At 42.0% G+C, this 24,162-nt stretch overlaps 2 protein-coding genes and 1 long non-coding RNA gene across 3 annotated transcripts; 1 reads left to right on the top strand and 2 right to left on the bottom strand.

The window, feature by feature from the left end:
- Nucleotides 1–2,457: 2,457 nt before the first annotated feature.
- Nucleotides 2,458–8,893, bottom strand: LOC4328690 (uncharacterized). The gene is made up of 5 exons (XM_015770516.3): nt 8,637–8,893; nt 5,555–7,741; nt 4,317–4,437; nt 3,849–3,908; nt 2,458–3,742 (listed from the first exon to the last, which is right to left on the bottom strand). Exons 2-5 carry the CDS (start codon nt 7,663–7,665, stop codon nt 2,675–2,677), a joined length of 3,360 nt encoding a protein of 1,119 aa, XP_015626002.1. The 5' UTR covers nt 7,666–7,741; nt 8,637–8,893; the 3' UTR covers nt 2,458–2,674.
- Nucleotides 8,894–14,691: 5,798 nt separating this feature from the next.
- Nucleotides 14,692–20,171, top strand: LOC9268335 (uncharacterized). The gene is made up of 4 exons (XR_001543587.3): nt 14,692–14,819; nt 16,366–17,322; nt 17,405–19,137; nt 19,269–20,171. It is a non-coding gene; the product is annotated as an uncharacterized lncRNA (long non-coding RNA).
- Nucleotides 16,192–22,993, bottom strand: LOC4328687 (ABC transporter G family member 39-like). The gene is made up of 23 exons (NM_001416351.1): nt 22,505–22,993; nt 22,179–22,299; nt 21,974–22,062; nt 21,805–21,889; nt 21,516–21,675; nt 21,353–21,429; nt 21,198–21,248; nt 21,027–21,117; nt 20,628–20,929; nt 20,266–20,547; nt 19,708–20,185; nt 19,536–19,639; nt 19,287–19,449; nt 19,079–19,201; nt 18,879–18,988; nt 18,460–18,792; nt 18,093–18,383; nt 17,925–18,008; nt 17,703–17,836; nt 17,391–17,618; nt 17,130–17,301; nt 16,780–17,034; nt 16,192–16,688 (listed from the first exon to the last, which is right to left on the bottom strand). Exons 1-23 carry the CDS (start codon nt 22,834–22,836, stop codon nt 16,428–16,430), a joined length of 4,326 nt encoding a protein of 1,441 aa, NP_001403280.1. The 5' UTR covers nt 22,837–22,993; the 3' UTR covers nt 16,192–16,427.
- Between the last annotated feature and the right edge of the window lie 1,169 nt (nt 22,994–24,162).

Below are 24,162 nucleotides of genomic sequence, written 5' to 3'. Positions count from 1 at the left end.
CAAAAAATGTCCGGCACATGCAGAATACTAACTATTTTTTTTTTGCGAGGAATCTGACCTAAAAATTGGCAGCATGTTCTGACTATAGGCTAAGACAGAAAATGGATGTTCCCAAGCCAATATCCACCTGATAAGCTGGACCATTGGTAAAGTTGACATCAACAAATATATCCAGAAGTCAAGCCGTTGGCACCGATGAAACCTGAGTTTACTGAGTACGATTTCTGCATGCTGATGACACAATTGCCATTCACTAAATCTCCAATGTTGATCACATAAGGGCAGCATATCTTACCAGATATGGTGGATATATTCATGAGAAGTGCGTTCAGCAATCTAAACCAAACAGACCAAGTAGAACAAATGAGCCCGGTGCTCATTCTGAACTCTGAACTTGGTGATGGAAGCAGTCTATCTATCGACAGGCTGTTGGTTTTCTCTTTCTTCTTTGCACCAGCAAGCTTTGCACTCCTAGCAGCATCCTCCATTTTGCAGCATGCTTTGCAGCCCCATCCACCTCTGCCGGACTTCTTTTTGGCTGAAGCTATCTTCTTCATCTTCTCCTTCATATACACAGCTGTGATTTCCTCTTCAGATTTGTATCCGCCACCTCTCCATGGTCCTTGCTGGAATCCATTTCATTGGGCTGCTCTTTAGAATCCTTGATTGATTTGTCTTCTTTGATTTCTTCTTCCTTGAAGTCTTGCTCTCTGAAGGTACAGGAGCACCATTCTTATCACCACCATTCTGCTTATCTGGCTTTCTTTCAGCTGTAAATTTGGGAAAAATCAAAATACTTGCTTGTTTATTAAAATATATCATATGATCAATAAACAATAGTTAATGAATACTCCCTCCGTCCCTAATATAAGGGATTTTGATATTTTGTTTCCACTGTTTGACCACTCATTTTATTCAAAAAATTTATGCAAATATAAAAAACGAAAAGTTGTGCTTAAAATACTTTGGATAATGAAGTAAGTCACAAATAAAATAAATAATAATTCTTTTTTTTAAATAAGACGTATGGTCAAACAGTGCAAGTAAAATGTTAAAATCCCTTATATTAGAGGACGGAGGGAGTATGAAATAGTGAAGATGTTCTTAATTTGGTACAAGTCACACCATGAGTAAGTTCTATACATTTACTAATTGCATCAAGCTGGGTACCATGTCCAGAAATCCCCAGCTCAGCCAGCACAGTATCTAGTTCTGCAAGCTCTTTCTTCTTCCATTCCTTCTTCGAAAGCTGCCTTTCTGTCTCTTTAGATTGTGCAGGTATTAGACCAGAATTCTTAACCTCAAGCTCAGATGGTACATCACCTATACCAACATCAAGGTCATCATCTTCACTCCCCGATTCCTAGAGAGCAAACGTACAAGTAATTAATTAAACCAGAGTGAGTTGGAGGAAAAATAATTAGGACACATACATCTTAAGGGTGGACAGCTGGACACATGAGCCACATACCAATTTACATACCTAAGATAAAGAGCAGAATTTATTTTATGCCTAATTAGTCTCTGAATCAGAGAAAATCTTGTTCATGCTGTCCCTCATAGAATCGTGCAGGAGAAATAAATTAGAAGAATATAAAGCTTAAATAAACATTTCCCCCTTTCTGTTCTGTTTAGTTAACACTTTCATATACACAAGAAAAACATGTATCGTTCATCTTTGCTTTCAGCAGTGTTCGCTAGGGGATTCCCACAAGCACAAATTTATGTTTATAATGAGTTCAAAATTTTCTTTATTGCGAAATGATCTATCAGACTATCTGGTATGGTGTGGTATCGCAGAATGTTGTGAGCATAGATACTGGCATAGTCTTTAGAGAATACTTTAGCAAATATTGGTACTAAAATATATTTAAAAGTTCTGATAAAATTGAATATAATAAAAATATGCTTGAGATAAATTTGCACGCTTGATATTTATGCGTTCAATCCAAATATTTAACAATGTTGACATTTTTAAAAGTAATTTTTGATTAAATCTCTAACATGATATAATTAAAAATATATATGTAGAGTTTCTAAGTAGAGGAATGAATTTTCTTTTTTTTCTCTTTTTTTTGGTAACACACGAACATTATGGTACTTCAATAAAACAAGAGAATCTCCCCTCAAAGAAAAAAAAGAAAAGAAAAGAATCTACCACTTAATAGGATGGGGAAAAACCAAAGCATTGCCATAGATGGGAAGGTCCAGAAATGGTAGCGCACTGTACTACCGCATGCATTGTCCCAACATCAACATCATTCATGATACGAAAAAGGTGAGACCACAAATTCTTCTGGCAAGTCAATAGTCGCTTTGCAATTTCCACTAGTGCACCGAATGCCACCTGACAATTTGACAATTTAAACCAAGCAGATTCTGCTTTGCATTACATTATTATCGTTTAATCAATTATTCGAAGTGTCTACGAACAGATTGGTTCGAAGAGAGGAGCTATTGTTCGAAACGAAGATTTAAAATTTCTTTTCCTACGATTATGAATACAACCCACAACTATCTCTAGTTTATCCAGATTACATCCCCTGTACGGGTGTACACGACTGACTCATGCTTACATTGAATCGCTGAACTAAAAGAGAGAAAGAGAGAAGCCACCCTACAACGGACGCTCGCAGGTTGTAAAACCAGCATAAATTTCAAGGTTTTACAGGTTCTATCTCGGTCTCCATGCCATTCCACCCACACTCCCAGAACCATAGCTTTGCGCGCTGTTATTACTGTTGGGTATCACACCATACTGCGACTGCTGCACCATGCTCGCCGGCGCAGCGGCGGCGGCGGCGCCGCCCTGCGCCGGCCACCAAGCATTGGTCTGCTGCCAGGCTTGCGCTGGCTGAAGCTGCTGCTGCATCAGAGGAAGTTGCTGCAATGGTTGCTGGGTTCGGAGGTAAGCCTGGGGGATAGAGTTGCTGGGTATCTGAGGTTGCAATGCATTTTGGTGGTGGTAAAGCTGCTGCTGCTGCTGCTGCTGATGCTGGTAGGGATGATGCAATTGCTGAAGCGAGGGCGGTGGTGGTGGTGGAGGCAGCGGTTGCTGTGGTGTGGGTGGAACTGGGAGCTGCCTTGTTGGCTGTTGTTGGGTGACAAGCTGGTTGGGGTTCCATTCTGGTATATCATCGTCGTCATCATCATCCCAAGGACGAGCCTGAACAGATGATCTTTTACCATACTTCTGAACCAGTTCCCTCATTTGCTCTACCGGGCGAGCAGAGGTAAGGGGTACATGCTGCCGGCCCTTGTAGGCCTGGGTGGTTGTTACATTAGCAGCAGGATTGGACGAGTTAACAAAATTAAATTCAGGAAGATCGTCTTCATCCCTAGCAACACCAGGGCCAAAGCCCGGAGGGACATCATCAGTTACATCTTCCTCGTGGCGGTGACGCTGAACTGGAAAACCCGGCGGCGCGCCGTGCGAGCTCATAGGCAGGGAGGGCCTAGGGCCTGGAGTAGAACCAGTAACCTGCGGTTTCTTTAAAATCGACGGCCTCCGGGAACCATCATGCCTAGGGTGTGCCGGCATCCTGGGAACGTTGGGCCTCCGCCAGACGATGACCCCGATGATGGAGGATGCTGACACAGCAAGACTCTCCAAATGCTCCTTTGGCAGGTGCCGAGAGAGAATCTCCACAGTTTTCCCTTGAGAAGGGCACAGGTACAGCTCTATTCCATCTGCAGGTTCAGCTAACCCTACTCTTTCATCTGAAATATACGAGTCAATTGTCTGCAGAAGAATAGACAAATTTAATGATCAAATCCACAAACATTCATTAAGCTAGCTCCTGAAGGAAGGTCTTTCTCTGAAAGAAAAAGGGCTACGATAGAAAAACCTGCAAGAGATGTTGGCGACCACTCTCATGAGAACCTTCCTTCCAACACAACTCAGTTACCTATGAACAAAGTTGGACATATTCAATTACTATCCTATCAACACCAGCATGAACCATAATCTGTGATGACAAAAGCGCACTAACTATAGTTTGAGGCATTTAGTTAAATAAAGGATAGATCGAGTAACAACTCCCAAACAGAGTGATACTTCTAGATGCTAAGCATACAATCATAAGAAGCATTTCAAAAGTTAAGACTTAAAATACATGCAAGAGATCATGTCAAGAGTTGTTTTTTTTGTCTGTAACAATTGTTTTCTTTTCTGGCTGACACATGCTCCAATTCATAGCTTTTTGTTTTCTTGGCAAATTTAGCATATAAGTACCAACATTTTTCAAACATCCTGACCCAGACCTCAGACATTTAAACATATTAGTTAGTTTTCAACAGGAAAAATGCAAGATTACCATTATAGCACGGCTCCTAGATTTGGGAAGCTGTTCAACAAACTCTTGAAAGGCACTAAGTTTGACTCTCCCCTTGATTTCAACAAAGCTCCGCCATTCTTTTACTGGTGGCTTTTCACCACTGCAAAGTGAAATTTTAATACATGTCATCACAAATACAAAAATAAAATACAGAATAAACACATATCAACACTATCTTTCAGGTAGAGTGGATCATGTGTACTTGGACAGTAGCAGGGCATTCTGGGCCACAACAATGAAGAACCAGTTGTAAATTGTTATCAACATTAATTAAATCAGCAAACTTTGCAAAAGGGATGATTTAGATCAGTATTAACTAACAAGACATAAATCGAACAAATACACAAGTATACAAGTTCCCATCAGAAAGAGGTGAAGTAGCCAAGCTGGACCCTCAATGACATACACCTACTTAATGCACTCTCTGCGGAATCAAGAGAAGTACACTGAAGCATGTCACATTTGGCAGTGCTTGCTAATTATAAATTATTACTCTTAGCAGTTCTCACATGAAGATATATTTATATACTTGCATGCCATGAGCTATCAGTTTTTACTTATTACTTAATTTGATGCTAGATGTCTAGCTTCTAAACCTAAAGTAATTTAGGTAGAGCAAGACCTTGAGCCTCTTGAGAAACCAATAGAAACAAGGAATCAAACAACAGCAGCTAGCTTCACCAGATGAGGAAGAAAGACTTCCATAACTCACTTGCCTGAGGCGCGAAAGAACTGAGATCTTCAACGAAAGCCCCCCAATTTCATTGACCCTTACTTAATGACCAGTGATGGCGATTTATGCTTTTATTGCCTCCCAAACTTATCATTCTTACTCAAGCTTAAGACCAGGACAGAATAGTTGGAGTATAAATAAATAAAGTTATCATACGAGTCTTGGACATATGCAAGTTGTGTGTGTGTTTTGCCAAGGAGTGCATATGCCATATAGTTCAACAAGTATCTTTCTGAAGGAACAGACAATCAATTTCCAAAATACGACCAAGCGAATACAATGTAGAAGATGAAATTGCAGAATACAGTTCAGTAAAAGCTTTGTGCAAAAGAAGATGTACGTGTTCTGTAAAGCACTAATCTGCTTTTAATAAATTAAAACTAAGACAAAGGCATCGAAGAGAATGTGTCAAATCATCATGGTATGCTAACAGAAACGATTGTATATTGGTAATTCAAAGGAAAAGGCTGCAGATGAAACAAACCTTTTGAAGATGGCAACGACATTTGTGAGCGAAGACATGGTAAGTTGAATTGCACCCTCCCATATACTTTCACGTATCATAGGAAGAGTAGTTGCCATATTATGCACAGTAGAGTCACGATTCAGCACATTTTCAGTAGTTGTTTGTTTGACTTCAACACTATCTGGGGAGGATTTTATCAGCTTTCCTTCACGCTGCTCAACAGGGCCCAAATTTGAACCCACCTCATCTTTGGGTGACTCTAACTTGGACTCAGATTTATCCTGCGAAGATGGCAGGTCAGCTTCAGATACAATCTTCTCTGCTGCAGAAACTTTAACTTCTTCCTCAGGAAGTTCCGCAGATTCTGCAGTAGTGTCAGCTTCGTCTCGATCATCTGAATCTTCTTCTGGCGTCCCAGCTGAGAGATTTTCAAAAGGTGGTTCAGAATCTAAACCTTGCATGAATTCATCTAGTGAAGGGATCGGTGGAAGGTTTTCAGTGTCTTTCAAGTCATCCACCATAAGTTCTTGCATAAGGTCACTTTTCTCATTATCAACATATTCTAAATCATCTTGTGGATCGTTCTTGCCTGCCCCATTATCTTCATCTTGTGAAGTCCCATCAGGTGCCTTGTCATTGTCTTGTATGCCTGTTTTATCATCTGTACTTTCTTTATCGTCTGATTTGGTCTGATCTTCAGGGGCTTTTGATGGAACTTGAGTAAGAAGATTACCTCCAAGCTCAACCTCCACTGAGATACCATCTGTTTCTTCTACTTCAACTTGAAATTCTCCTTTGTGTGTTTTCCTAACCAAACGTCTAACATCAACCTCGGTACTAGGAAGGACAACCATTTGTGCTAGTTCTTCAGCTTTAGCTAACCGCCACTCCGATAGCTCCTTGGAAGCAAGTTCCTCCGCAGTCATTGAACAGAGGCGATCAGGTGTAATATCTCCAGACAATACCCTCTCTCTTAACTCAGGATTACTTTTATCTTTTAGATTAAATAGAAGAGATCTACCTTTCTCCTTATACTTCTTATTAACTCCACCAAATAGTTTGAACAGCTCCTCTTCAACCCTAACTGCTAAATCATCTGCCTTCTGAATAATGCTATCCTTATCTATCGCTTCCTCATCATTGGCAGACTTCATTCTTTTGGACTCAGATTCTGAGAGAGTGTCTGCAACAACAGGGTCAATGTCAGAAGCCCTGGACCTTTTTAAATTAGGTTGTGTGGCAGGTTCAGGAACCCCAGCATCAAAGTCAGAAACCCAACAAAGTCCATGACCTTGCAAGAGTTCATCAGCAACAACTGTATATTGTCCCAACATTTCATCTTGTAAAGAAGCATTCTCTGGTTGTTGCTGGATGTCCGCGTTTAATGGTGTGGCTATGTTCGAAACTAAATCACTGTTTAACTTCTCATCTTCAGCACGCCTCTCAGCACCAACACTTGTCAATACTTCCGACTTGGCTGCACTCATGCCTTGGGATGTGGTGGCCACTTGATCTGCATCTACATCCATCTCTTTCTTTTGGTCTGCAGACCCATCAGGCTGCACATCAGAAGATTGATTCTTACTCTGATCAGAATCTGTTCTCAGAGCAGCAGAAAGTGACTCCCTGAACTTTGATCTCACAGATTCCAATTGCTGAGTTTGAACCTTTGATGGTGTCTCCTTCTGTGCAGAACGTTTGTTCGATGACTGTGACTGTGTAGATTTCAGTATTTGAACCTTTGGAGAAGCAATTGTCGGTTGCAGTTTCTTGCCAGCAGGAGAGTGTTGTGATCCAACCATTGTTGGCAAAGATGTTCGAATACTTAGCACTTGCTGGGGTGGCCTCAATGATACTCTGCTTAGAGAATGTGCCCCTGAAGAACGCGGAGTCTCTGGCCTAGAAGCACCAATTTGGACCGATTGTTGACTCATAGGAACAATAAAATACGAACTAATTGGAACAGAAGCTCCCATAGAAAACATTGGCTGTGCACCCCAGTCAGCAGGCAAAGATGGATAAAACATAGACGGATACTCAGCCTGATTAGGTTGAATATTTGAAGAAGGCAATGGTTGAGAACCCATGTTAGTTGACATGGGTGTCTGCCCTTGATTTGACAACTCCATTATGCAACTATTTCAAAAACTCCCAAGATCCTTGACGAGAAATAGTTGTGTTGCTTAGAACAGTTAATACATATATCTGAAATAGATATGAAGCAATGGAGGTCTTAGAACCGTAAACGGGAAAGGAGTAAATACAAACTGTGGAGGACATCAAAATAGATGCTCCCTGGGCCAGTATACATAGATTTAAGAATTAAAAAAAATATTGAATTAGAATTTCGTAAAAAAGCAATCCCTATGTAAAAATGATACATCCCACATGAGTATGAATATTATTATGGTGGAAAATTGAATTTATTAGAAAAGTACGCACACAGATTCCATTCATGATAAGTATTCTGAAGAGGTGTCCGCATTAATCAGTTCTAGATTAACACAACAATAGTCTAACAGTAAAAAGAAAAACAATCCAGAATACAATCGTGATACAACAAAATGCCAACATGGCTGTTCATACGCATACAGTAAAACATAATCCTCCACAGCGCATTGACCTAGAGTGAAGAAATGAATTAACGTTTGATTAGCAATTGCTAGGAAATGCACCAGGCGGTGATAGCAGTGAAAATAGGAGGCATGTGAATGAAGTAACACTAACAGATCTCAATACAGCTTAACAAAGCAAACCCTAGAGCTATAACATTCGTCTACATCGAACCAATATCAAGGAACACCCAACCATCATCATCAAATCTAAAAGGGCACAACGCCCAGAGAAGGGACGATAACCTCGCTCCGTAGACGAATCCCCCCCGGCAGCGCAGACCCAACCCAACCAAACCCTAAACGTCTCCCTCCACGTATCCGACGATCCCAATCACTCAAACCCAACGAACAAATCCCTCGCTCACACCGAGCCGCGGCAATCACGAAGCAAACACGCCGACAAAAAAAAAAAAGAACTACACGCATCGATCGCACGAATCATCTGGAGCTCAGAAGCGCCCGGCGGAAGAGGGATCCACTTTTACCTAGGCGCCGGGCGGCGACGGCGACGGCGGCGAGAGGGAAGGGGGGGGGGGGGTTGGGAGATTTGCGGGGAAGGTGGGGGATTCGATTTGGGGGTTTAGGGTTAGCTATGGGCAGGGGCAGAGGTCACGGATTGTGCGCTTCGGGTTTCCATTTGGTTCGTCTCGTCTCGTCGCCGCGCGAGGTGGTGAGGTGAACGGCTGCTGCGTGGTGGATGGATGGATGAGGTGGGTGATGACTGGGTGAGTGGGGTGAGGCCGCCACCAACGTCGCAAGTCGCGACTCATCTCCCGTCATCCGTCTCCTTCCTACCCACGTCGCGTGCGGTGCGGGTGCGGGTGTTTCTCGTGTTGGGCCGTGTCTACATTGGGGCCTTTTGTGGGAACAAGTCTATTGTTGACTCCGTTTCTCTAGCTCCAAATCGAATTGTCTCCCCCCCCCCCCCCACACCGTAAAACTGAGTATAACTATGACATCTCTCCCATCAACGGAAATCGGTATAAATCGACTCCTTTAACGGTACGAGAACTGACGCCTGGAGAAAGAGAGATGGGGGAGGGGAGAGGTGATGGTGATGAGATGAGGATGACATGTGGGTCCCGCTACTTACTCGGTGAATCAACCTCGATCAACGTACCATGTCAGCAGAAACCACTTTGCAAACCGTTGAAGGAGTTGATTTTCACCGGTTTTTCAAGATGGAGGATGTGTTATATCCAGTTTAGCAGTTGCCGGTTAAGGGAGGCGATTTAATCAGGAGCAAGACATGAGAGAGGCACAATAGACTTATTTCCGCTTTATCATGTGTTCGATGGGACGTGATTTTGTGGTTTGGGCCTCTTGTTGTGGTTTGTGGTTTGTGGCTGTGCCCTGAACCTTTGGCACAATAGTAAAGGTCCATTTGATAGGACACTGGCTCTCAGATCCTCTCTGGTGGAGTTGGAGCCTATAGATCTTTACTTTTACAAATTAAAGTGAAGGATTCACCCCACAAAGTACATACTAGGAGGGGTGAAACCACTTTCCTAGCTTCATATAGCTCTACCAAATAGGCCTGTAGTAGCAAATTTGGTAGGATAGAATCTTAGGGGTGCAAGCGGACCGATCCGTGAGTTTAAATAAATAATAATTTATGGTTTTTCGCGTCGCGGTCCGGCTTGCCGCATTTAAATATACAAGTGGATCGATCTATAAACCAATTTATAAGTCAAATTCATAGTTAACCCGCTAGTCAAACCGGCGGGTTACGCACTATTTTTGCCTATAAGTGGTTTCGCGGGTAAACCCACTTACACCCCTAGAATAGATGCTTTTAGAAAGAAGCAAATCTTCATATTGTAGGGGGAAAAAATGGCACCATCCAAACCAGCGCTTAGTCTAATCACTGCTTCCTCTCTAACGCATGATATTTACAAGATCTAGACACTCCTTGGAAGAAACAAATTTTATAGTATTTTCAAGGGTGTTGAATTGATTCACATGAAAAATCCTGTAAAATTTATATGTTCCAGCCCCCATAAAATCATCTTAGGATTTTCGGAGCCCACGGATCATCCAAAAATCCGCCCATACAATGGATCTCCTTTTCTATGTTGGACATGCAATCCTAACAAATTATTTTCTCTCTCCATGTGCTCATAAAAATATATATCTTGTGTTTGTTCTGTTGTTAGATTTTAGGAATCATACTGTTGAAACATCTCTGTATTATAGTTCCAAGAGTAATTTTACGGTCCTTAAGGAGGTACCATGAAGTACCGTTTTTTCTATTGTAAATTTGGTACCTCATGGTACCTAGGTACTGCGAGGTATCATGAGGTACCAAAATTTAAGTGTAAATTTTGATACCTCATGATACCTCCTCAAGGACAGTAGAATTGCTCTAGTTCCAAATTGTGTCCTGCAAACTATTTCCAGGCATCATCACTGTGTAGAAGGATAAGAATACACTGGCCCAATGTAGTAGCTGTTCCTGGTAAGGCCTCCTCTCCACCAATCAACTCCAGAATCCATCCAAACTTACTACATACTGTTAAGTAGCTCAATTGTCTCTCCAAATCAATCAGCTTGGATGATGAGCTTCAAAAGGACAGGACAGGGACACTTGGAATTCTGTTCCCTGATCACCTGATACCCTGATATCCAAAGATGCTAATCTATACATTAGGTTTCCAACCATGGCTGTGCTGTTTAACTCTGTTTATGCTTTCCTGATCAAAAGCTTGACAGTAGAATTCATGTTTGTAACTTGTAAAAAATAACTGGTGTTTACAAAACCACTAACTCTCTAAAAAAAAGAAATTTATATTTAGAATTATCTGCTTAAATCATGTAGTTCAGGAATTCGGTAAGACGATTTCAAGTATTTGCAAGAACAGCTTGATGGGAGTTGCTTAATGCTTTTGTATGGGATGATGCAATTCCTATGAAAATCTTGTAGAAAACTTCCAAGGAAAGACTTAGCTACTATTGCCAGTTCAACGTACTCTGACAAAAAAAATAGTAATATAAAGATAATCTGCAATCAAATATTCTCAGTTGGCGAACGCCTGAACGGGATATGCTGATGCAAAAGATATATATTCTCCGAACTCAGATCATCTTATGGAAAAAAAGAACTGATTTGCCATATGATTGGTTGCTTCAAACCTCTAATTGTGTGACACATTGCCCCATAGTGCTTGATGTGCCATTGAGATGATGTTTACATCCAATATATGGATTATTGGATGCTGGGGCATAAACAATGAGTCACTGAAAACAACATCTTCTGAAAATGTCAAAATAATATTTACAATCGGTATGTAAATTCAACTTCAATTGAGCTATTCTATCTCTAACTTTGAATCATGCACGCCTGGTTTAAAGAGATTAATTGAACTGTGGTTCATTTTGCTTGGATATGATACCAATGAGCTATCACTAATTCGGTGGCAGGTCACCTTAATGAATATTAACCATGGATTGTGATTGATGAATTATTAGAAGTTTAGAACAGTCTAACTAATCTAAAATCTGCACCTGAATGGATCAATGGAAGGATAAGGGCTAGCCACTTTTATGGTCTGAAATTGATATGTTTTCGCACTAACTGCAGATATATATTAGCCTGCATCTTTACATTCCCATAAACCATATATTATTATATTTTGGAGTCAGTATGAATGCAAAATCTGTGATATGATATAGGAGTATATATACTTTTTTCAAAAGTAGTTTTTCTACCTCTGCACATCTTCTTACACATTAATCTTCAGAAGCTGAATCTTAAGCCTGTAAAATATTTGACTACAATTACTACTTTTTTTTACTGTTAAATATTTGATACACCAAACTGAAGCACTACAGTTACTATCTAAGGGCCTATTCGGTTTGGAGGATTTACGCGAGAATTTTGGAGGAATTGAACTGTCCTGTGAAAATTCTGTAAAATTCCTACATTCCGAAGATGGCTAGGTTCCTTGTGGTGGAACCAGTCCACCTGGGTTCAAATCCTAGATTTGACACGGGTGCTCGCATTTACGGTTAATTATTCTTTTAGTAATAGACCATGTACCTATCAACAGCGATGCGTCTGTGGTAACTTTGTTAATCTCAAGATACGTTGACTTAGTCTTCCGGAGGTGCTCATATGGATAGGGTGTGTGTGCGTTTATAGGGATGAGTGTGCGCACGTTATGGGCACCTACATTCATACTATGTTTCTAAAAAGAAGTTGATGGAGAAAAAAAATGGTGCACTGAATGCGGTCGTATTGGCTTTGTATTTTGGTGTTGAGTCCCTTCCATACAAGAACTAATGGACACTTCTTTTGCAGTTTCAAACCAATGTTGCATTGTTCAACATACACTGTTTTAGTCCCATCTGTTGCAAGAACCAATGCAGATCACTGCTGCAGCAACTGAAGCATCCGAAGGGGTTAGCCATATCCATCAAACCATCAGCATCACTATCACAGTAACAGTTCAGAGCATCTTCAGAGGCATCTCCTAATCCTAGCTATATATGCTCCTTTTCTAGCTGAAAATTGGTGGGGAACACGATGACCACGACGCGATCGTATTAGTACACAAATCAAAAGAGAAATAATTAAACAATGGTGCACTATCAGTAGCTGTTAACTGAAACAGTCTGCTCTGAATTCTGAAGATTGCAAGGGGTTAGGTAGAGCTCTAGGCCTCTAGCCTAGCCAGCCTTTCTCTTCCCTTCTCCTTATATACCACACTAGAACACAGGAGCAAGAACAAGCCACACCATTGCTCATCACCTCTCCATCTTTAGTTTGAAGTATCTCAGTTTTGCGATTCTCCTCGCTGTTCACCGCGAATAATCAAGCATCGATTGACGACGACGATGGACGAACCATCGCAGGGCGGTGACCAGAAGCTGTCGGCCATGGAGCATGTCAAGAAACGCCATGAAGAGAAGGGCTTCCTCTATGCCTGGTTTGTACAGAAACACAACACTCTGCATCTGCATGCATGATCATACTGCAAGTTCTTGCTGCATGCAGTAGCTTCAGTTCAGTACCAGTGCTTTAGCTCTGAACTCTGAACTTCTGAATGCATCTCAGCATGTGAACTCTGTATCAGACTGCATCTGCAACGATGTGGCACTGCAAGAACAATCACACATGCATACATGATGATTAATTGGTTGCCGTTAATTTGGGTGTCGGATTTATTTTTTTTTTCCTTTTTTGCAGCTTGTTCATGCTGTGCTGCTGCTTCTGCTGCTACGAAACCTGCGAGCACTGCCTCGAGTGCTTCTGCTGCTGCTGCAAGAAGGACAACTGATAGAGATCAAGATCGATTTCCTGGATTTGTTAGCGAATTGTTCGTCGAAATAATAAAAGGCTAGCTTGGTGTGATTCTTCTCGGTTTTAATTTGTGTGTTAACTATGCGTTAACCGTGGTGAGCTAGCTAATAGTTATGTACTCCATGCTGTGACTATGAGTGAGCGAGTGAATTGCAGGTGGATTGTGGTTGTAAGTTTGTAAGCTGGATTTCTGATTTTTCATGTCAGTTCATTGTTGTAGTACAAATTCTTGTGTAAACATAAGTGTAGGTGATTCATGTTGCAGTTATCCAGTTATTTCTTCTGCTTGCATAAACTGATACACAGAAGTTCAGATTAGACGGGAAGATATGCAGAACTAAATAACTGTAGAGTTCAGTGGATCATGAAGGCATCTTGTTTGTGATGAATTATTTTTGCCTTTCTTTTCTTTCTCCCTATCTTCAGTTTTGCATTGCGAGAATAGAAAGCAAAGGAGAAAATGAAAAAAAATGTTCAAATGTTATAAAAAAAATTCTCCAATTCAAATTTGGAAAAAGCTCTAAAATTTGAAACAAATTTTCAGCAGGTTATTGCAACGATTTACTTTATTGTACAGATAAATTTTAAAAATAGCTTAAAACAATTGGTATAAACAAAAGATTATTTTTTTGGGTGAAATGTATTTTGAGAGATGTGAAACAATTAATCCATCATAGGATAATCGATGGATGTGTAAAGAAATGGACAAGAGCAAAAAGCTCTTATGCTAAGTTGGGGTCGGGGAGACTGGGGAGCTTCTCGTTGTTATAGCTTCTCTCAGAATTAGAAGCTCCCCTATACAGTTTAGTTTTTGGTCCACATTATGAGAAGCCGTAGTTGTATAATCTAGAAAGTGAACTAGAAGTCAGAAGTTGAAAAACCCATCTTTTTCATATTCTCAGAAACTGGCTGCCAACCAGTTGTTTCTCAAAATCTTAAACTCCCCAAACAGGCCTGAGAGTGATCCCACGCCTATTTCTTATCCAACGGTGGTTAGATCATTAAAGATATTTTTTTTTGTCAGAAAGGGGAAAATTGAAAAGTTTATATGTACTCAATTTTGTCTGTTATACTAAAATTCTATCTGTCACACTATGAGTCCAGCTATATTTTTTTATAATTTTATCTAATTAAATTAAACTTTTTTTATACATGCCACACTATATTTTTTTTTTATAATTTTCTCTAATTAAATTAAACTATGAGTACTTAAAAGCCCTGAAATCTGAACCCAACCCAGGCGCGAAATCCGAGGTGCCCCGCGACCGCGCTGACCGGCGGCGATGCCGATCCGGCGGCCGGCCCACGGGCGGATCGTGGCCGCCGCCGCCCGCGTTACTCCGGCGCTTGGTCGGCGTGGCTCTGGGTAACGATCCTGTAACCCTACTTCTCCTCAGAGTCAGATCCATCCCGCGCCTAATCTTCCTGCGGGTGTATGTTGCCATCGCGAATTACCAGTCTATAGTTGCTGTATGAATGTGGGAGGCGATCTTGTTGATCTGTACTTCCATCGATTGTTTAGTGCTGGGTAGTTGGATGATCCCCTGCAAAATGTGCCTGTTTCTGTACCTGAGCTAGTGCGGCTGGAGGGGAATTGTTTGGGGATTTCTGAGTTGCGCTGAATTTGGTGGTGCGATTGCTGTTTATCACCATTTCCACTTGTGCTTTTGTTGTGGAACACTTTGGCAATTTTGACAAAATCTTCCGAGGATTACCAAGAGTCCAATGTCAATTTTGGAGGATTACATTGTTTCGTGAAAACAACGACTAATCTAAATCAACAATTTATTTCTCACAGTCAGTTAACCATCGATATTGCTGCAAAAAAAAAAGTTGACTATCGATTCTATGGATCTGTTTTCGACTTATTGTTAGTTAACAATGCCATACTTTTGTATAGAGAAGTCCCCCCTCCCCCGGTTTTTAAGCAACTAGGCCATGTTGTTTTTTTGCCTAAGAGAAACTATCACATGTTGAAATGTGCAATATAGTTGTTGAACAGTCATCTTTCTTTCCCTTGGTTGGGCCAAATTGATTGACAGACAAAGGCCGCTCAATAAATGGCACAAGTTATTTTGTGAATATGACTGCAATAATCCCTGATGCAGTCCATGCTCTGTACATTCTTGTAAACCAGAGGTTTGCTGGATGTCTGTTCAAAAGTTTGTGTCGAAGTATAGTTGCTTTTGGAATGTTATTTTTATATGACAATCTGGCCTGTCCTTGCTGGATGTCTGTTTAAAACTTTGTCTCAAAGTATAGTTTGCTTTTGGAATGTTATTTTCATATGACAATCAGTCTTGACTATAAAATTCGTTTCTTATGCAAAATTGCAAACCTTTATCGATATTCTTTAAGCCTCCCAAATTATCCAATAGTTAAATATATGGCACACCTTAGAAGCTTCAATAGTTGGATATCTGAATTTGTCTTTGGTTGTCAATACTTTTGCTGTCCTGCTGTCTAGAAATGTGAGTCACGTCTCATTTAAAATTCGCATCAAGGTTATTTTTAATCCAAATGGTAATATGTTATCACAATAATCGTAAATTATTAATTATATGCTGAACACACAACATCATCAGCAATCTTGAATTATTGATTATATCAGTTCCTAATGCTAGTGTTTGTAGTAGATTTCTAAAGTTTCTACTGTTTTCAGCATTATATAGCAGTGCCATCTTTTTTTTTTCACATTAATGTTTCATTTGCTGCTTTTTGAAGGCAGTGAGATTCAATTGAACAAATACTTGACAATATTATGGAAAAAATTACATCATGGAACTATTGCATATTTTTACAGTTTACATACATGCCTCTTATCTGTTTGATAAATGCCAAACTGAACAGATAGAGATGTCAATTGCCTACGAATGAAACAAATACTGAATACATTCTCTCCTCATTTACAGTGCTGTGTGCCAGTACTCAACAGCAAACTTATCCAAACTTGAATCAAGATGAGATGGTGCTCTTATCTTCTTTGGAAATTGAAGACTTTGATGGAGAAGGCAAAGACGAACGCGAAGAGAGCAGCAAACCCAACAACGGCAGTTGCTACATAACCTAAGTAGTCATGCCTAAACCCAAAGTATCGTCTGATGTAATCTTGCACCACTTCCCCGTCCTCCAGTGTAGAGTTTGTGATATCACCATATTGTGAGGCAACAAGTCCGTACAGTGTCCATGCCACTGGGCATGCCCAGGAATACCACCTCCACCATATTGGTATCCTCTGCAAACCAGCCATGTATATTTCAGCATCAACAGTATAGAAAAAAGACTTAAAGGTTGGTATGGACAATGAATGAATATCAGATACTTACTGGTCGGGGGATTAGGAAGCCGGCAAAGATATTCCATATGCAATAGAATGCAGTAGAGACTATGGCAGCAATGTCGCTGTTTGGTGTCATGGCGACTGCCATCATCCCATAGAATGTGAAGTACATGAAGGTGAAGAACATGAAGAACATGTACCAGAAGAATTTTTCAACTGTCCAGTCAAAGCCAATCAGGCTGTAGACGATCAGACCATACACGACAGTCTGGAGGAAGATGTGTGGTATCTCAATAAGAACCTGTTGAAAGGATAAATTGTTAGATTTTTTTCCGTATAATAAAGGAAGCACACTGCAATTGTTTTTTGTTTAAATATGCAGCTATGACCATTTACCTGCGCAAATGCATATGGTAGAGCGGAGTACATTCCAGCGGCCTTTTCTCGGTAGAACACTGTTCGCTCAACGTCTACAATTGGTTGGACAGTCTGGCCGTTTTGAATTCCAATGAAAAGGACTGCTGCATACATGGATCCCAAAGAGTTGAACAGATCCAATCTCTTGTTTCTGTAGGCAAGATAAGCACAGGTAAGTTTCTTTCTCACAACATGCCAACATAGATCAAGTTAATTGGGTTTGTTAGCAAAGATACTTACATTTTCTTCCCTAGGTTCAAGAATATAGTGCCGAAAATGAGGGCTATAACTGTTGTGAAGAAGATTCTAGTTGCTGTATACGACGGATTTCTCCAGTATGATTTGTGCTGCTTCCACAGGCAAGCCATGCATTGTGTGAAGAAGGGCTGTGAAAATTGAGTTGGGAAGTGTAGGTCCGTTGATCCAGGTGGAGGTGTGCTTAATTCACTTATCAATGTTTTATTCCTCCTGCAATGGTGCAATTGAATCAGTGATATAACACAGAAAAAGCAGAAAAAGAACATTTTGGGGGGCTTTTGTCATGAAACATACTGGTATAGATCAGAATTCCTGTATACTTCAGCAAAGTTGATGCCAAGGATATCTTCTTGGGCTAGGGTGGTAACCTCCAACATCCATGTTGCAGGATTGTAACCATCCTTGATTTTCCTCACTCCTTGTATACCCTAAATTTGGAGCAGCGAGCAAGGTTACCATGCATGTCTTAAGTTGGAAATTTGGTGTTCACTTCAGTATTTAAGTATCGAGGCTCACCTCAAAGTAATTGATGAGATGGCATGAGTTGTGTCCCAGGGGGCCCACATATATTTCTTCACCTCCTCGTTTCATCAGAAACAGCTGCAGAAGTTCAAGAATAGCCTGTTAGTGTTCGTATGAGAGGCATCCAAGAATTGTGCAATTTTGGCCCTTGCTTCAACTTACCTCATCAAAAGCTTCAAATATGTCAATGCTGGGCTGGTGAATTGTGCAGACAACAGTTCTTCCTGTGTCTACTGTGTTTCTAACTGTTCTCATCACAATTGCAGCTGCCCTTGCATCTAGTCCTGAAGTTGGTTCATCCATGAATATGATGGATGGGTTGGCAACAAGCTCAACGGCAATAGTGAGCCTCTTCCTCTGTTCGGTGGATAAACCATTCACTCCTGGCAGTCCCACCAGTGCTCCCCTCAGTGATGTCAGCTCAACAAGTTCCATGACTTCTTCCACAAACATCTGCATCCGTGAAGTGAGTCAGCATCACAATGCAAAATGTGTAATGAGCTAGCAGAGTAAAGGCTGTTTGACTAACCTTTCTTGCTTCTGAGTCTACTTCAGAGGGTAACCGGAGCCATGCTGAGTACAGAAGGGACTCGTAAACAGTGACATGTGGAGAGTGGATATCATTTTGCTCACAGTAACCAGCAATCCGAGCAAAGGTCTCTTGCTTCTTTGGGTATCCAGAGATGGAGATGTCTCCTTCAATGTAACCGCCTGTTTTCCTTCCCGCCAGCACATCCATTAGAGTTGTTTTACCAGCTCCGCTAACACCCATCAGTGCTGTAAGGACTCCTGGCCTGAAAGCTCCGCTTACACCTTTCAGCAGCAGTAGCCGATCTTCAGTAACACCTTTATCTTTCATTTCCTGTCAAAAATTGTGCATCGGGATTAGCATAATAGCATTTGGTGGTATATTTGTTACACACAGGGAGGCTTCCAATGCTTGCTTACCTGAGGCATATCCACAGAGTATCTGATATTGTCGAAGGTGATCGACAGAGGAGTAAATGGAAGTACCATTCCTCTCTTCCTGGTGTCAGCTCCTGTAATCTCTCCTCTTCCTGCATTTGCTATACTTGTTAAAAGGACACAACAAAATGGCATATCTTGTTCAATGCCATAATACAGAGGAATGTACTAAAAAGACTGACCATCAGAAGGTGAATTCTGGGAATCTGTTCCAAGAGTCAGCAGCTCAACATTTTCTCCGGTACGGTTTACATGTTTTTCCCTCAATTCCTCTTCAGAAACAACAGCCTGACCTTTTCCAAGTGCTGCAGTCATAATATGGTGTCAATGCCAAATAAATGATGTTTGAATATGCTAATCTATGTGTTTCAGAGCTGAGATGATACTCACGGTCAAGCCATTCAAGGAACAGAATGAAGAGGATGTTGAAGAGCATGATGTATCCAAGTAATGCGCCAACGCCAATCCAGTACCAGTTTGCATCGACAAATATGCCACGTACCTTAAGGACTTGGACACCAAGCGTGTCGTTGCTTTGTGTCGGATCAACAACCTGCGCAAAGATTAGGTTGCTTCTGAGTTATCTAAATCCAAACTTAGATTGTCAGGTTTGAGTTGGTGCAGGAGACACTGCATTACCTTGTTCCAGCTGTGGCCAAGGAACTCATTAACTGCTATGGCATTCTGTGCATACATCAGAGGAGAGGACCAGTAGCCCCAAATCCACCATTTCTTGATGTTTTCTGCAAAAGGAGAACTCAGTACAATGCTCTTGTTACTACTGGAACAATATATGAGTTACTTGGCATACCTCTAGATATCAAGAAACCACCGAGAACCAGAAGAATAAGCTGAGCAAATGACCCAAACGTGTCTGCAACAACCATCTCTCTTCCTAGTGCAGCGAGAAGCCGGAAGAGACCGGACGCCATCTGGCTGATCAGTACCAGCAGCACATAATGGCGGAAGAATCTCTCTATGTTTGGATCGAAGCCCATGACATAGTATGTCATGCAAATCCACACAGCACATTCTAAGAATGATATTGGGATTTTGAGCACCCATGTAGGTAATGCATACGCCCATGATGGATAGAAAAGCAGGTCCCTCTGCTTATAGAATATCGGCAGCTTTGCAATGCTCATGGCGAGCTCCGCAAATCCATTGAACAAATGTGTGACTAATCCAAGGAACATAGCACCCAGGAAGATCGCACCATCTTCTACACTGCGTCGATGCATCTTTGTACGCAGGAAGACCGTCATTCCGATGCTTCCAAGGATTATGAGCTGGTACAGATGTACCTTTCGTCAGATTTTATTTATGGTCCCGAAGTAGAGAGAAAAAATTCAAGATGCGAGATACATACCTGGAGAATTTTGAAGATGTAAACAAATGAATTCCTCTTCATCAGCAGCCACTCCCTCGAGAAGCATGCCTTGGTAAGCTCCATCTTGCTGATGCCATACCTGGAAGTTGTGAGAGCAGCAGGATGGTTCCTGGTTCGGTCAAAGGGCACCCTGAGCTCTGAGCCCAGATTACGCCCAACATGGAATTCCTTGAAGGCCTCCGAAAAGTCGTTCACCGAGATGTACCGGTATGGTTCATCTCTGCGGCACCAGTACTGATGCTGATCCTTCCTCGATGTAACCTGTGCATTCAGAATGAACACTGTCAAATTTGAGTTCCTAGTCCAACATGCAGGGAAGATTACTCTGCTGGATCACTCACTTCTTGCAAGAAGTCTGCAACACCTTTCCTCTCCGGACATTTGAAGCCCATTGCCTCAAAGAACTCGAGGATGTTTTCTCGAGGTCCCTGGTATACGATTTGGCCCTCGGAGAGGAGAACAATGTCATCAAAGAGGTCATACGTCTCAGGTGCAGGCTGAAGCAACGCGATGAGCGCGGTTCCTCCTAAGATGTGGACAGATTGCCTGAGGGAGTTGACGATCTGGTATGTTGTGGAGCTGTCCAAACCGGTGGAGATCTCATCCATGAACAGAGCCTTTGCTGGACCGACAAGCATCTCACCTACGTAAATTCAGTGGATTGAGAGGTCAGATTTTTTTCACTATGATCGAAGAACACTGTCATGCCTAGTTCTTTGTTGACTGCAGATTGCACATACCAGTTGTGACACGTTTCTTTTGTCCTCCTGAGATACCTCTGATCATAGCGTCTCCAACCATTGTATCAGCGCAGATTTCCAGACCCAGAATCTGCAATAGCAACTTAATTAGTTCTAGTCATGTATATTTCTTCTTTTTTTCTCTATTTTCCTGTAGTGTGTTGTACTCACTTTGAGAATGTAATCTGTGACCACGCTTTCCTGACCTTCCACGGAGATGGCCTGTTTGCACAAGGGAACAACAATTTGAGCACTTCTTGTATACTTTTCCAAAAAAAAAAAGAAAAAAAAGGAAGGCTTGTGCTTTGAATAAACTAGCATTTTACCTTCATGTAAACATCAATATCAGGATCTGGTTTAATGCTGGCTTCTTTCTCCCTTCTTGACAGTTCAGTAAGCATGTCTGCGTGATAACAAAACCACCATAAGAATAACTTCACCAAAAGCGAAACAAATTGCTCTGCACTTTCAGTGCAGCATGCTGCGTACCGTAACGAGTTCCAACTCCTTGACATCTTGCAGAGAAGGCCAGTGTCTCCCTCACAGTCATCTCGCCGATGTGAAGATCATGCTGCCCGATGTAAGCCGATGTCCTCTGAGGGACAAATTCGTCCATGTCATGCCCATTGTAAGTCACTCTTCCTGATACCTGAGCATTTCAAAATTCAAATTCAGCCATGTTACAACTTTTGCGACTAATCTTTCCCATGTGATAATTTTTGTCCGAAAACACGGGAATACTCGGAAATTAACAAGAAACATGTGAAGATGTGGTTACCTTCAGTGTTGAGTCCAGTTTCCCTGCCAGAGCTAGGAGCAGGCTGGTTTTCCCAGAACCAGGAGGGCCAAGCAACAGAGACATCCTGAACAAATTTCACATTATTAAGCTCCAACCTTTCATCAAAATATGATAATCCGACACATGAACAGTTCTTGATTTTCCTCACCTGCCGGGTCTGATGATTCCACTGATGTCATGAAGGATGGAGATAGGCCTCTTCCCGCTCGAAACGATCCGCATCGCGCTCAGCACATCCTGATGATCCAAACAGTTCAACAAGAATCAGAAGCTGCAGGACGAGCTTAACAACATCTGAACTTGGAAACTCTTTCAGCTCCTCCATGATGATCATGGATGATCCAAATGCGTACCATGATTTTGTTGGAGAAGAAGTTGGTGAACGTTGGGATTCCCCGGTTGCCGACGTATGCCTCCGCGTCGATGCTAAGGTTCTCAAACCTCACTTCAATCGTCGGGTTGTCAATCCCAACTCTGCAAATCAAATCATCACAAGTTCAAATTTCAAAACCACCCAGAATTAACTCTCAAAAACAAAGACAAACAAAGAAGGAAAAGAAGCCATGACTGATCACTTTTCCCCCACTATCTTTCAGTTGCTACTGATGATGAACACCTTTTGTGTCTGAAATTTGAATTTGATCGAGAAGAAGAGGAAGTGAATGGAATTGAGCCTCACCGCTCCATCCGGTCGCGGAGCTTGAGGAGGAAGCGCTCGTTGTCCTCCTCGGCGGTGCGGACGAGGCGCTCGATGAGGTTCCTCCTCTCCTGCAGCCCGAGCCCCCCGATGTCCACCTCCTCCACGCCGCCGGCGGTGAGGATGCCCTTCCGCATCCGGTCGTACGTCGGGAGCTTCTCGATCGCCGCCCACTTGAGCGCCTCCTCGTCGTCCTCCTCCCTCACCGACCTCCCGAACGCGTCGCTCCTCCCCGACGTCCCCCTCCACGACGACGCCGTCCGCCGCACGCTCCCGCCGCCGCTCGCCACGCTCCCCATCCTCACTATATCCATCTTCTCCGATCACCTCCTCTCAACTCCGATCACCTCCTCTCAACTCCGATCTCTCCTTCGATCGATCCGCCCTTGCTTGCAGCTGCAGCTTTTTGCTGCTGCTCGAGTGGAGAAGATGACGAGAAAGAAGCGAGGGTTTGTGTTGGTTGGAGGAGACGGTGATGGGGGTGGTATATATACCTCGCCACCCACGCGCGCCTCTTAATTACATATTAATCGGAGATTAGCGAGGTGATTGATGATTAGTATAGCTAATTACTAGATTTAGTCGAAATGGCGGGCTCGCTGGTCATGACGCAGCCGCTTGTTTCGAATTTTTTTTAATTTTTTTAATGCGGTCTCGAGCGTGGATAGTTTGACCGGCCGGTCGGTTCGCGCCGAAACGTCTTGACCGGTTCGGGGTCAGGTCCGCCTCGTCTGACCCGGGCACTAGGGGGCATCGGGGTCATCGTGGCCGTTGGTGGGAGGATCTGCGGGTGGGATTGTTCCACGTGTCGCCGGGATTCGCGGTGTTGGGGTACCTCCCGCGTACGGCAAGGGGGTGCGTTTAGTATTAGTGGTGCGAGTGAAGTCAGCTATGCAGGTAAACGTCAATTAGTGGCTGCATGCTGTAGTGTTTATTACTACTAGCTTGGTATGTAGATTATCACGTCCATGAACAGCGACAATGTTGCCAGATATCGTGATGATCAAAACAAAAGGAAAAAGTGTGGGCCTGAGAACTACAGCATGCAATTTGGATGTGTTGGAATTAATACTCTTATGTGCCGAATGGTTGAATGGATGAATAGTTGAATAATTTTTAGCAATTATTCGAGAGTACAAATAAATGAAATAAATTAACAATGGATTTAATATGTTTCTTGGAAATTTATATATAGGAAAATTCATGCATGTTTCTTGCGAAGCGTGCACATCTCTCCTATCATTTCATTAAGTACAAAAGAATACGCAGGTTACAAATCTCAGCATCTATATTTGGAGGGGGTTCATTGATTTTTATTAAATAGAAAAAAGAGAACTGTACATGGCGAAAAGAAAGAGAAAAGGTACAGGCTAAGGACCCTTGGTCCAAGCTAACTAAGGGTGTGTTTAGTTCCACGCCAAAATTGAAAGTTTGATTAAAATTGAAAATTCGAAGAAAAAAGTTGAATGTTTATATGTGTAGAAAAGTTTTAATGTGATGAAAAAGTTGAAAGTTTGAAGGAAAAGTTGGAAACTAAACAAGGGCTAATGTGTAAGCCGGCGAACTGATTTTTCACTCTCTTGTACTCTCCCCTAGCTGCTGTTCCTGCTAGCGAACACCTGTGATCAAAAGGCAAACTG

The sequence above is a fragment of the Oryza sativa genome, chromosome 2, assembly GCF_034140825.1.
Source record: "Oryza sativa Japonica Group chromosome 2, ASM3414082v1".
In the NCBI taxonomy this organism is placed as follows: Eukaryota; Viridiplantae; Streptophyta; class Magnoliopsida; order Poales; family Poaceae; genus Oryza; species Oryza sativa.
The sequence above is the reverse complement of the archived record's forward strand: the minus strand, read 5'-3'. Positions and strand labels throughout refer to the sequence as shown.

Excerpts from the sequence above, each read along its gene's own strand:
- LOC4328690 (XM_015770516.3), bottom strand. The coding sequence starts at position 7,665 with ATGGAGTTGTCAAATCAAGGGCAGACACCCATGTCAACTAACATGGGT. Across the intron at positions 4,438-5,554 it reads GTCGTTGCCATCTTCAAAAG|TGGTGAAAAGCCACCAGTAA; the intron begins GTTTGTTTCATC and ends TTCACTTTGCAG. Across the intron at positions 3,909-4,316 it reads CTAGGAGCCGTGCTATAATG|GTAACTGAGTTGTGTTGGAA; the intron begins GTAATCTTGCAT and ends CTTTGTTCATAG.
- LOC4328687 (NM_001416351.1), bottom strand. The coding sequence starts at position 22,836 with ATGGATATAGTGAGGATGGGGAGCGTGGCGAGCGGCGGCGGGAGCGTG. Across the intron at positions 19,640-19,707 it reads TGGTTTCTTGATATCTAGAG|AAAACATCAAGAAATGGTGG; the intron begins GTATGCCAAGTA and ends CTCCTTTTGCAG. Across the intron at positions 18,989-19,078 it reads CCAGAATTCACCTTCTGATG|GAAGAGGAGAGATTACAGGA; the intron begins GTCAGTCTTTTT and ends TAGCAAATGCAG.